Source organism: Phasianus colchicus, chromosome 1 (assembly GCF_987193195.1).
Source record: "Phasianus colchicus chromosome 1, bPhaCol1.hap1.1, whole genome shotgun sequence".
NCBI classification, from domain to species: Eukaryota; Metazoa; Chordata; class Aves; order Galliformes; family Phasianidae; genus Phasianus; species Phasianus colchicus.
The window spans coordinates 23,288,187-23,302,612 of record NC_143436.1 but is presented as its reverse complement, the minus strand read 5'-3'; the positions used below and the strand labels follow the sequence as shown (position 1 = coordinate 23,302,612).

General features: G+C 36.1%; 1 protein-coding gene across 2 annotated transcripts in view; it reads right to left on the bottom strand.

Annotated features, from left to right (window-relative positions):
* The window catches only part of CADPS2 (calcium dependent secretion activator 2), a 300,595-nt gene that overhangs the window by 194,703 nt on the left and 91,466 nt on the right, over positions 1–14,426 (bottom strand). For both annotated transcript variants that reach the window (XM_090136996.1, XM_031615180.2), the window contains exon 3: positions 8,338–8,670. In XM_090136996.1, coding sequence (XP_089993122.1) covers positions 8,338–8,670 — 333 coding nt within the window. The remainder of the gene's footprint in view (positions 1–8,337; positions 8,671–14,426) is intronic.

Below are 14,426 nucleotides of genomic sequence, written 5' to 3'. Positions count from 1 at the left end.
TCCTTCCTTTGCAAAAGGCTATTTCTTTTCTTATAGCTCCAGAGTTTTTGAGCTTAGCATAAACTTCAGCTTTTATCAGTAGTTAGAAGTCAAGATTTCTCCTATCTAATCAGTCTTAATATTTATTCAATATTTTTCCAGTTTATAGCTAACATATTTGAGTCTTTTTTTTTTTTTTTTTCTTTCTCAAGAAACAGACTCCAAGACAACAGAAAGTACAGGTGGATTCTGTTTGTACTTTCTTCTTTTTTTATCCCTTCCCATCAGGCTGTAAGCTTTCAGACTGAGAGGGGCAATTATTTTTTTCTTCTCTCTACTCATGTAACTGACAAAAAAAAACCCAACAGGTTACTGCAGTTGACCTAAGAATTTTTCATGACCACAGCAAAAAAAAACCCTAAAATGTGGTCAATCTACCACAGAAGACCTACAGAGAGAAAAACAGGCAATGTCTTTTAAACGCATCTGAAGTTTGAAATGACAAATATCTAATGACAAAGCAGACAGCCTTGGCCACTGACACCAAACTTAATCAGGATGATATGAACAACTGTCTTTGAGTCTTGTAGTACAAAATATGGGAATAAATGATAGCATGTCCCTGCAAGTTGGCTCTTCTGTTCAGTCAGTCCTCATTTGTGATGAGACTGTGTCTGAGGTGGACTCTGTGGAAGGACTACAGCTAAGATATTAGGACAGCATCAGCAGAGAACAGCCGGAAAGATGACCAAAGAGTTCTCTCAGAAGAAACATGAAAGCACCTTCCTAGATAATAAAAAACTAGAGATGGGATATCCAAACAGAGTTGCAGATCTCACAGCCATTTTACATACACAATTGTTCTTGCATAGGATGGTTATGCATATATCCTCTGTTATGGCTGTACTTCAATGTTTCTGTTTGAAATATGTATATACTCTATGTCAGCTGGCTCCTTTCCAAGTTTACCTCCACGTTTCCCTTTGGAAGTGGGTTCCTGGGGTGCAGGAACCTCAACTGGGCAGCCAGCTGTAAAGAAAGTGGCATGTTACTCTCAAGAAGAAAGAGCTAAGAGGGATCTCTCTCAAAATTTTCAGAAACAGGAAAAAAAGGCACTTAAGCTTCAGAACAAGACCAGAACATGAGAGAGAGAGAAAAAAATAGGCTAATTCTCTCCCTGTGGCTTTTCAGCTGCTTCTGCTGGTTTTACATTAACTGTTGAAGACATCTCTGTTGAAAAACTCTGCAGAGGATCAAACCTAAATTATCAAATGGATCTTTGCATTGGAAGTGACTGTTTTAAGCCAAACTGCTTTACTTTGAATTGATAAAAAAGGGAATACAGAATTCTACCATATCTTAGCAGGACAGTTGACAAATTCACGCAAAAGATCATTAACTTGTTCAGACTGATTAAAAGTATTCATTCAAATGCACATGGAAGCTACATGTGTTAATGAATTGAGTAATCAGGCTGGAAATCTAAGAATATATGTAACAACTGTATTTGTCTGGTATTTATTTACCTGAGGACAGGGGATCTCTCCTTTAAAACAAAAATTAAACTATATTTTAAAATGTAAAACAACAACTTTTCCTTGGGAGAAGAGCTTTATTTTTATTGTTTATTATGCCAGAGAAACTTTTTCCTCAGCTGGAAATATGATGAGTCAAATGCAGTGATGATGTCAATGAAAGTGCAGGTTAGATGCTGGATATATTTGGCTTTCAGTGTTGAGGCAGCTTAACTTACTTGGATCCAGAACTCAGGAGAATGTCAAAACAGTATTAATTACTTCTTTAAGTCTCCAAAGTAGTGTTTTAGGGGAAGAAACATAGAGGTAGGTAAAATTAGAACATGCTTAAACAAACCTGCTTTACAAAGCCAAAACAAACTTCCTAATCTTTTTATGATCTGCTGATGCTTTCCTGCACTCAGTGAATGCCAAAGAAGTTCAGAAAACAAAACCAAAGGAAGATCTGCAGCCAAAATCCCAATACTAATGACTTCAAACCACAGAGTGGGTCAAGACAAGCTGGGGAGAGGAGTAGTTCTCACTTCTCTCTGCAACTGCCTGTGGATTCTTAGTAAAGCCTGGCTCACCTCTTGTGACAAGGAAGGAGGTACACAGGAGACCAGGCCTAGAAGAAAATCTACTAGAAAATGCAAGTGAATCTACTAATCTGTGACTGCTGGTGGTCGTCATTTATGGTACTAAAAACTGTATATGTCCAACTCATTCACACGAACACAAAGCAAGAACAAGAGCTGCAGAAGCAGATACACAGCTCTACGACAGAAAAATCCATGGTGTCTTAAGATTGATTAAAAGTGAATGTTTTCTCAGTTTTCCGATGTTCCACTCGGGTTTTCCTTTTAGATGTGTATATCAAAGCCAATTTTACTCACTCACTTGCTGAACATAACAAGGACATTGTAATACCTCAAGTACTGAAAATGCCAACTACTGTGCTAATACACTATTGTTCTCTAGTATTTTTTCAGTATTCCTTCATGCACACAGAAAAACATTTCAAAGTATTTCTCCATTATATAACTTGCAGGGCTTTTAAATGTTATTCAGAGTCAGATATTTAAACATGTTAAAAAGTAAATTACTTTTCTGAGGATGCTTTGATATTCTTTCCATCATTCTTCTATCATTTGAGTAAATGAGAACAAACCAACCATTTGGGGTTCAATCAAACACTTTTAAAACAAATTCTGCTATCATGGAAAAAAATACTTTTGTTTATGAGAACTAGAAGTTGAATAACTTGGAAGTTCCAAGATTTCCTTTCTCACCAGAACTCACATTTGTAAGCTGAAAATCCAAACCTGTCTGACATACTTTTCAGCAAAGTTCTAGATTTCTGACAGCATCATTTCAGGTCTTAGGAGAACTACTTGAGGTTGCAGCTCTCATTTCTGAAGCACCAAATCTTTTCTGTCCTGAGAAAGATATCCAAAGGTCTCTCACATTGAGGTAAAAGACACATGAATCAGCTCAACAAAAACACTATAACAGAAACTGCTGAAATCATATTAAATGCATGTAATTGAGTGATGTCTCCTGAAGAGACCAAATCTAAAATCCTGTAAGAAAAGACAATCTATTTCTCCATTTAAATATTTTGTTTGAAATACTTTACTCTCACTTAAGCACAGATAGCTGTGCATCTTTTTTTTTTTTAAAAAAAATCTTTTTTTTTTTCTTCCTTAAAGGAAAGGGAAAATCAATCAGAAAGTAGATTTTTTTGTACAGAGGAGGGCATGAGATAAGATTTATTCTTGTACTTACAGGTACTCAAAACCAATAGAGTTGATGTGTGAACAAGCCTGAAGTGTTAGCATTTGAACGTTTCTGATATCAAAGGCATGAAATACTTTTCAGGCTGGCAGACACATATGACAGTTTTAAAATACTGACCTGTTCTGAAAGGCAGCACATCATTATTGCATCGTTTTTCTGTGCAGAAACTTTGCAAGCTCACATTTATCATGTCACATTTAATGTTTTGAAACAGTGGAATAAGGATAGATTAGGAAGAGAAAAGCATATTTTCATCCTACAGAGGACTCACAAGACAGCAGTGATGACAATTCATCCAGCACCTGATGCTACCTTGAAATTACAGCAATGGACCTCCTCAACATTTTTCAGAGTTTACTGTATTGTATCAGGTAAAATTTATCACAAAATAAGTAACAGCAGTCATTACTATTAATCTGAAAGATAATGTCTCACCTAAAGCCTTGGTCACATTATAATATCTGGTTGCACAGCCCACATCTTTTGTTCTGACTAAAAATACCCAGATGCATTGCATCACATGCTCTACAATATACAGACTAAACAATTTTTAAGCCAAGACAGGAAAAAAAATTAATCTCTTCGTTTTGGTATTCCTTCCTAAAAGAATCTTAACACTGATTTCATTACTTCATAAAGAACACCTTAAAGTTAACACCAAAATTTTCTGTTGAAAGGTATCATTCTCCATGTTTGATCTAGTTGCATTTGTCCCCATAGTTTATATGGGGTATAAGAGTTTCTGAGACTAAAACATCTAGAAGTACGTGAATTTCCTTTTGATAATCCGTGATTTGTGACATAACTGCATTACTTTTCCAAATCTTACTGAGCCGAGGAAAAGAGCTACAAACATTCAAGGAAGTCAAGAAGGCCACGATGAGGTTAAACTGCCCCTAATTTGACTTAATGAAAACTGTATGACTAATTAGATGTTAATAAACTGCTAGGTGAAATAATCTTTAAAACTCAACTGTGCTGAGCAGCAAGGGCAGCCTTAGGTGCAGGAGAAATACTTGATACCAATTTTCTTAAAATTAAAACTGTAAAAATTATTGAAGATACAATATAGTTCATAATTATCAGTATGAGACACACAAAGAGATACATCTCATAAAAGCTATAGGTAATAGAGGATGTAAACCAGAAGCAATTAAGGACTTTAAAATAGACAAACATGACTTGAAGCAAAGTACCATATAAGTTGTGGCTGATTCCCAAGACACTGACAGTAGAAGACTCAACAGATGTGTTCTCACAATTATTTATTACCTGTCAGAAAAGAAAGTGTGACCTAAAAGTATTTTTTGCTTATGCTTCTTTGCTTCTACACTCCCCCTAAGATAAGGGGTTTTAGATCAGACAAAAAAGTGAATGCTACAAAGGCAGTGTCAAAATAAAATAACCTCTGTATAGGCTTATGGTTTACTTGATAAAGAAACAAATTCTGGTATTGGTGAAGTGATGCCATAACAGTGTATGACTGCAAAGCAGTTAGATTTTGACTTTCAGTTTGACTTTCTGCAAAGTTATCTTCTACATCAGTGAATAATTTAAAAAAGACAAAAAAAGGACTTTATCTTGTTTGATCTCTGTAAATCAAAGAAACCAGAACAACACACTGTGGCCAAGCTTCTCAAAAGCAAGTCAAGGAGATCATTAAGTCCCAACTAACTGACAATCATCTCTTTATCATAAAACACAGATCAAGGCAACACAATGTAAATAATAATCAGGTGAAAGTGTTAGCACTTCCAAATTGAGTCTTTTCATCACAGAGATTTAGATGCTCAGTAGCAGTTCTAGCCTTGCTCCAAGTTCAGAAGTTGAAAGTGGAGATGAAGAAGAAAGCTTTAATGTCCTGATGTGAACACTCCTGTTAATGTTCAGTACCTAAGGATGTGCCTAGGCATTTAGTATACAGCAAAAGATTGTGACGAAAAGCTAGTCTTCAAGGAAAAATTCATAAGATTCTCACAGTTCTGCACATTGTCTGACATTGCCAGAGAGCTGGTCTACCATTATTCACCTTATTGCTGATTAAGTTCTTGTGTTGATTTACAAACACCATTTCTCATTGCTCGCACACAAAGGACAGAGACCTGCAATCTGTGTGGACCTGCAACAACCCCTGTCCTAGCAGAATCTTCTGATGACCTACTGCAGGATACCCAAGGGTTTAAGAGTTAAAGAAAAAGCTCCATTTAGTACAGGCTGGAAAGCAAAGATTGCTGACAAACAGTAAAAAGTTTCAAAGTGCAGAAGTCACAAGAAGGAGGTTGGCAGATGATACCACCTACTGCTACAAATAGCATCCTTGTTTGCTTACCAGCCCTGTAGCTGCAGGATAATATACTCTTATAATCGACATCATGAGACATTTTTCAGACTGGAATTCTCAAAGGGCTGGAAGGAATTAAGAGGGGAAAGAAAAAGACAGAGTTTTCTGCACAAATTAACACTGTACAGATTTGCTGTTAAGAGCAGGTGCTTCTCAGAGCTGCAAAATATTCAGTATTTCACATAAAGATCTGATTCTCTGCTATAAGCGCAGGCTAGAAGCCAACTCATCAAAACCTCTATCAAAAATACAATTTTAACATCTGTTTGGACTTTCACTTATCTCACTGCTCCCAGACAATATTGATTATCATTATCTGCAAGTCTCCAGTATTATAAACAGCAGTGGCTAAGGGAAACAGAAGTGAGCTTTCACATATAAAGACAGCTAGGTACTTCTAGGGGAGAATGAAAACTGTCATGTCAACTGAAATAGGAGTTTGACTTCATTTCATCTTTTACAAATGCCCTATGAATAGAATGGATTAAAATACAGTCTAAACTAAAAAGTTTATTAAAACTCTAACGAGGAATAAAGGATTTTGCCAAAGGAGAAGAGGCACTACATTATAAGAACGGCTGCTGTCTGCAATGCGCTTCCTGGGAAAGCCATGACTGTTGTCTTTTTCTTTGCAACAGATTTCTCTTTATACCTTTGGTGTACTACGTGCTAGACTGAATCACAAGAAGAAGATACAAAATTTATGTTAGGTAGCAACTCCGCACTGTTGGAACATGAAAATGAAAGTTTTTGCTTTAGCAAAGTAGTCTCATGCTTACTCTGGAAAAGGAAAGCCTCAGTAAGCTAGAACCCAAAGCAAGAAGCATATGTGCTTGAAGTCTATCTTTCTTCATTCTTCCTAATTATGTAGATGTTTCTATGACTGCTCCCAAAGGGATGTCTCCCTTTCTTCCCTCCAGTATTCATATGAATTCCACTTAAACAATATGTACTTCAGAGCTCAACATCAGAAAGAGGAAAAGTCTTCTCTTCACCTCATTGTGTCTTTGCACTTGTCAGAAGAGCCAACCAGCCTCTCCCACTTGCTACATATCACATGATAATTTTGTAGTAAAATAATATATATATAAATATAAAAATATTTTATATATAAATATATAAAAATAGTAAAATAATTTCTATTTTACTATTCACAAAATGTAAAAGAAAATAACCTCACGTTCAAAATTCCCATGACAGAAGATAAAATGAGTTGCTGTGATGTTTCAGTTTCTCCATAGGTTATGGAACCACTTCTAGACTAAAGGAAGAAGTTCTTTTGTTTTAGTATTCGAGGCTCTACAATCATGTTAATGCTCTTCTAGCATAATGAACACGAACAGCAGATTCTGACTACTCACAGTGACACATAAAGCCTGATTTAAGAAATCATCAGACATGCCATATAGATCCTACTGAAGATAAATCTTAATTGTGGAGAAGTTGTTAATTTTTCACGTTTTCAAGTATTGGAGCAGGTTGTTTTGAGAGTTCACGCAGTCTAGCTTGATTTCTTGGCAATTTTAAGAATTGAATGGATAAAGCCTTGTATAACCTGGTCTGTACGCACAGCTAATCCTGCTCTGAGCAGAACATTGGACTGAATGACCTCCTGAGGTCTTTACCAAACTGAAATATCCTAGGCTTGTGTGTTCTGTTATGCAACCCCCCACTCAAATAAGCAAGATAATTTCCTAAGATTTCAGTGTTTCTTGACCTTGTTACCAACTTGCATGTCTAAGTGTTAGCTTCACGATACACATGAATGTTAATAAAGAGCCAAATGGAAAAAAACTGGGACAAAACTGAGGCAAATTCCATATTTGTTCCTGTACTAGGATAGTCATAAACCGACTTTCAGCATAATACGTAAAAAACAGCTTAGCTGCAGTATGGTGTACTATTTAAAAAATGGGTTAGAAAGCTGTGTGTGTTCAGTTTAAAAACTATAAATACTGTAAGTATCTGCTCCAGCCAATCATGAGACTTTCAAAAATGCCTTGCATTTTTCAGGTTTTTCATCACAAACTAATGCTTATTTTGTTGCTGCCCCACTACAAAGATTGGCCAGATGAAACACTTCTTTTTACTATTTACACTACTGGTTAGAAATAGACTATGCCTATAAATCTGAATATGACTGCTGAATAGACTGTTTTTAATTCATTGACTTACAGGGAACATCTCCATTACCTAACAGAATAACAAAGCAAAAAAGTGCAAATTAGCTCATAGATGGTGTTTGCAATGAAGTATGCTGAGTTCTCAACACTGCATGGCCAAGGGCACCCTGAACTCAATATCTACCATCTACCTAATTATGGCAGCAAATTTCTTTTAAAGATGTTTACACACACATATGTATAGAGAAATGTATATAAATGTGTCTATCCATACACAAATATACACACGTAATTTATATGTAGGTACGCAGGTATAAAGACTGTAGAACATTCTGTAGAATCACATAGATCACTGGAGTTGTAAAAGGTCTCAGGAAATCACTGTAGCAAAAGTACCACATATGCTTTTTCCAAAGTGTCCTCCAGTGACCAAATTGTGCTAAGATTCCCTCCTGAGTGGTTTCACTTCCTTGAAGTATGGGGATGCATTTAAAACTGAAGGTGAAACGCTCTACCTGTTGGCAGGGGTTGGGGGTGAGGGATGTTGAACACAACAGAACCGAGTGACACCAGTACTTACTTGGCAGGCATTATAAATCAACTGATGTTCCAATTTTTTGATCCCTAGAATCTGCTGAAACATTTCATAAAGCTGTTCCTTGCTTAGAATCAGCTCCGATACAGCACTTAAGGCCATTCTATTTGGCTGTTTGCAGAAGTCCTCTTCTCCCCTGTATATGGCATCATACTTGGCTAGCCAAGAACTTAATACTGTCTCTTTGCTTAATCCATCAATTTCCGGCAAACTTCGGACCCTCTTCTCAATGTTTTTCTTAAAAACATCTCTAAAGTCATTTGCAGAACATCCTCCACTGTGAACCATTCTTGCAACCCGGTCACTCTTGAGAAACACCTTTTGCAAAAAAGAGAAAAGAGACACAAAAAAATACAGACATTAGAAATGAACACAAGTGCAAAACAAAGAAAGGGATTATTATTACAAAGTAATATTTTGTTTCTACATAAAATGGTTTTGCAGGGAGGAGATACACAAGCAAAGGTTGATATATTTTCATAAAAAAAACAAAATCAACATGTTCAAAAAATATGTTTCTCTATTAAACTAGTTGGGTTTTAAGGTATGCTACAATCTTTAAGCTAGAATGAAGTTTGAATTAATGGCAGCTAATTTAAAACTTACCTACATGATTGCACTTATCTTTCCTCCATTAGAACCACAGAAGTCTGCAGATATTTGCAAGGTACACATGAAGAAGCCACACTGTCTCACAACTTGGCAGTATCATGAGTGAAAAAATCATCTTTTAGACAGTTAAGAATTTCATGGAAGGAAACAGAAATCCAGAAGGAAAAAAAACCCTTTTATGCTAGAGAAATACTGCAATCAAAGCCAACAGAGAAGAAGCACTTAGAAATGCAGCACCTGGTTCCACTACTGCACATAGAATACTGGGGACAGAGTATGCATATACAAGATATGACAGCAAATTTCACCAACAAATCAACTAAATAAGTGTCAGCAATCTGTGGGAGTTTTCACTGTTGAAGGATAGTTGCACCCAACTCTTATTTCTTCTAACATGGACCTTGGCAAGCTCAGCCTCTCCAGCCAGTGTCTGGCCAAATGATTTATAGCAGCAAGTCTCTCAAAACTGTTCTATTAAATACAGCTAAAAAGAGGATGGCTGTCACCCGATCATCACTGTGAACAACCAACTTGTGCCTGGTACAAGGCATAAACTGCGTCATGGCACTGAAGAGGAAAAAAGCAGGTGGCTTCCCACAGCAGAAGAAAATGGGTCGGGGCCCTGCCGTACTTGAGTGCGGGGGGAGAGCTTGGGTGCCTCACTGAAGCACAGCTGAAACGCAAAGAATAGAAAGGACGGCATGTGGACTGAACATATTTCCTTCTCATCACCTTTCTGCCTGTTTGCTTTCTTCAGTCAGACACTATGAAATGGAAGAAGAGAGAGCCTTTCTGAGGGCCAGGAGAATGATCAGAGCACTGGAGCACCTCCCCTATGAAGAAGGGCTGAGGGAATTGAGCTTGTTCAGCCCGGGGAAGAAAAGGCTTTGGGGAGACCTAATTGCAGCCTTCCATTATTTGAAAGGATCTTACAAACAGGAGGAAGACTGACTGGGCAGATAGTGATAGGACAAGGGGGAACGGCTTTAAACTAAAAGAGGGGAGATTTAGGTTCAATGTTAGGAACTTCCTTACTCAGAGAGCGGTGAGGCACTGGCACACAGGCTGACCAGTGAAGCTATGGATGGCCCATCTTTGGAGATATTCCATGGCCAGGTTGGATGGCGCCTTGACAACCTGATTTAGTACTTGATTTTGTGGGTGACAACTCTACCCACAGTGGGAGATTGGAACCAGATGATCATTAAGACCCCTTCCAGCCCAAGCCACTCCATGATTCTATGATAATATGCATTTTCAGGTAAAAATTGTATTAACCAAAAGCTACTAAAATGTAATGCAGATCACAGCACACAGTAAAGCTTTGACTCTAAATTTCACATGATGGAAGACAGCGCACCTAACAAACAACTTCATATGCTCCTGTGCTTCGCTTTGAAAAAAAAAAACCAAAAACAGAAGAGCAGGGGAACAGCTACAAAGCTAAACCGAGTACAAGGACTGGGTCAAGAAAAACATACTTCAGAAGTCTCCGTGCTTTTTGACACACCTTTTCCCTGTAGATTTTGTAAAATGCAGCTACTTAAATATAAATATTTCAATAGATATTCTAATTGATATTGTATTGAAGGGTGCAGATTAAACCTAAAAGAACTTGGTCCTAAACCATAAAACAGCAATAAAATCTGCTAATCACATTTAGTGCTCTTACTGCAGTATGCTAAATTTCCTTTTTCTGAAAATACAAGTATCTAAGGCTGAACTTTTATCCACAAAGGGAGTTGACATGGTTATTATCAATTAATATCAATATTAATTTCCTCAAAATGCTATACAAATATTGGATTTCATTTCAAAACAAATAATAGTCTGAAATTCCACTTGACAATAAAACTTATTAACACAAACTAGTACCAGGATATTAACCTATTCCATATTTCAACAGTCTACAATTACAACAAATTAAAATTCCTCCAAAGCTTACCTGGAAAGAAAACAGACAAATATTTAAAGTAGATGACTTCAGACAAACTTAGCTATTTTATTTTCTTCATAAATAGTATCTTGTCCTCTATCATGTTAGTTTGCATAGCTATCAAGAAAAAGCAGATGCAGAATAAAGAATAAAATTCAGAAGACTTAGTCTCTTCCCCCTCCCCAGAAATGTTTATCCAAGGCTGCATAAACTTATGCATCACTAACATAACTGGATCACTCTCATTAAAACAATGCTAAACACACACTGTAAGATCATCAGAATATCATTCACCTCTCACTACCTTCTTTAAGTTATATTATTCAAAACAATTAATTCAGAATACAGAGGCTAAAAAGCTACAAGGACTTGACTTATGAACCAGATTTATTCAGATTAATTCATAAATTTTTATTTTTGATTTTGAAGTTGGTTTTCCAGGGAATGGCAGGAAAAATCTGTTTCTTTTTTTTTTTCCCCAGTATTTACTCATGAAATGGTAACAGTACTGTAGCATTTGTTGTCTGCAACACCAACAAAATGTCAGGCAAAACAGATTTTTATGTAGGTATGTGCAAATACAAAATACAAACAATCACATAAAAAGTAAGAAAGAAAGAAAAAGGGCTTCAAGATCAATAAAAAACAAAACACATCTTCCAAAAATATGAAGCAATTTGATCACAATTAACATCATTTAAAAGAATGTACATAATTCATCTTTTCAAGAGTCATCAATATTGATACTGCCAATCAACCAGAAAATGCCTGCAATACAGCCTCTTCCACAGTTGCTTAAATAAATATGTTAGAAGCAAGCATGCTAAAAAGGACATGTTACCTTAAAATATTCACTTCTAAAGTGTTTTGCTTATGAACTGTATTTGCATTAATTAATCTTAAGCTATTCCAAGATACTTCTTTAGCAAAATATCTGGTGTGATTACAGGAAACTACTCAAAGTATCAACCCAAGGTGTGAACAATACTACTAATAGTATCTTATATCTAATAGTATATATGGATGGTTCTGAAAAGGAATCAATTTAACCTAAAGCTTACTGTCCTTCATTGAGTGGCAACTTAGCACAATTTTTTCCTGGGGATCGTGAAATGTGACAATCTTTAAAATGAACCACTTGTATTTGATATACTTAAAAAACAATGTTTTAATAGATATTGCATCGTTAAGCCGTTATTTGCAACAGAAAATCATAAGTGAATGGAAATTCAGTTAGGAGTATACCATATGTGCTTCTATTTGACACAAAAAGACGCATTAAAAAGTTAGTAAATGACTTGTTATTCCTATTCCAGAAAGACATCAGGGATGCTTCACATTAACTGTAACATCTCTCTCTTCAGCTATATTTCTTGATATTTGTTTCCTCAGTTTTACAGTTTTTCTGAAATGTTTTGCACCTGCTTTTTTCTTCTTCTACATGCAAGTTTACAAAGCATGCCTGTTTGGAGAATGTTTTCTTGCCAATGGCATTGTTTCCACCAGCACTACAGAAATCCCATCTGGCTGAGCTCTCTCTGGCTCCAGAACCTTGGCTGAGCATTCAAGTCAGGATACATGCATGCTTTACATCACTGGCAGTTCTCTCTCTACATCATTTGTTTTTGCAGTGAAATACATAAGCTCTTACAGGATTATCTGCATAATCATCCTCAACAGGGAAAATATCTGTGTTGATACATATCTTTAAAGCAAAACAGTAATTAAGCACATTCACTGAATTGTCAGCTGTTCTTCCTTTTAATCCCGTATTTGGATTGTCTGATCATGGAACTTAGTTCTAATTAAATAATCATTCCAGTGCTAAAATGTTATCTCAAGTGTTTCAAAAGAAAAAAAACCAAACATTAAAGGTTTGAATGTAAAACCCAAAATAACAAATACTTATTGTAGGGACAAAGAAAACTATGCTTAATGGAAAATGTATTTGACAGATCAGCCAGGAACTTCCCAAAGCCTCATATTATTTAGAAATAATTTGATAAGAGCCAAAGTTTCTAATGAAGCATTTCACATTTCATTTTTCACTCAGTGTGGTGACGCACTGGAACAGGTTGCCCAAGGAGGTTGTGGATTCCCTATCCCTGGAGGCATTCAAGGCCAGGCTGGATGTGGCTCTGGGCAGCCTGGTCTGGTGGTAGGCGACCCTGCACATAGCAGGGCGGTTGAAACTAGATGGACTTTGAGGTCCTCTTCAACCCAGGACATTCTATGAGTCTATGATTTCCCGTTCTATCACTGTATTCTGGATCTCCTCAGAGAAATTCTGGGGTGATGCTCTCTGACAGTCCCAACTTGAACTTTTAGTATCATTACTGACTCCTTGAATCTAAGTCACCATCAGCACCCCATGTTAACCACAAACTACCGAACACTAAAAAGAAAGGCTCTTTTAACACAGAACATTTCAGGGGAGGGAAAAAAAAAAAAGGTAAAAGCATGTTAAGCATGTTTTGATGGTTCATCTGTCTCGAGAAACTACTTCAATTCACAATATTCAGAGTCTATCTATATATACTCCTGGACAGAGCCATACATAGAGTCTTGACAGCTAATATCATATCATAGCCATTCAATGACATCAAGGTAAGGAATTAAAAGTTGACACAAAACAAAAAAATGCCTCAAATTCATCTTTCCTTACAATTACAGTAACAATCTTTTAAATGTATCTACTGGAGTATTTAACTCCCTTCTTACCCAGTAATTATAAATTTTCAACTGTTGCACTTGCTAGTAAAAAGCCTAATTCAAAATACACTTTAACAGTAGATAGCCACAATAAAAGTTCTGTTTAGAAATGAAAAATCATAATTTAGGAGTGACTACAACTTGAGCATTGGAAACATTAAAGGATTGATTTTACATCTTCTAACACATAATTATGAAATATCGTACTAAATTTAGCTAATTATATATGTGAGCAACACAAACATGATAATCTTTTTGCCTACTGTAAAGCTTAGGAAAATAATAAACTATATAGAGAAGGGCCTGGGTAAACTCAACTGCAGTCAATCTTTGCCTTTTCTCTATAAAAGAACTAAATATGAGGTCTATAAGGCCACAAATTTTTATACATATTTTATTTCATTTGAAATTCACAGATAGTATTTTTTTATTAAGGTCATCTTTTCAGCCCCCAAAAGAATCCTGATACAACATCTATAAATATCTATAAAGTTTCTACCAGTTTGTATAAGTGGTGCTATTACTAACAAATAACATTTTGCAATCCTGCTTCACATTGCATTGAAGCAGAACCTTTTAGCTACTTGCTTATGTAGCAGTTCTCTCAGTAGCATCTCATTCAGCTCTAGGCACAATACTCACTGGCAATGCACCAGGCTGGCACTAATCAAATTACTTATTTATTTATTTTTAATTCTCAGGAAGGAAACTGAGAAAAGACTTGATAAAGAGAAGAAAAAAAAAAAAGTGAGGTAAGCCCCATCTCCAAATTTTTTTAAACAAAGGATTGCAAAAACAAACAAAAAATGCACTC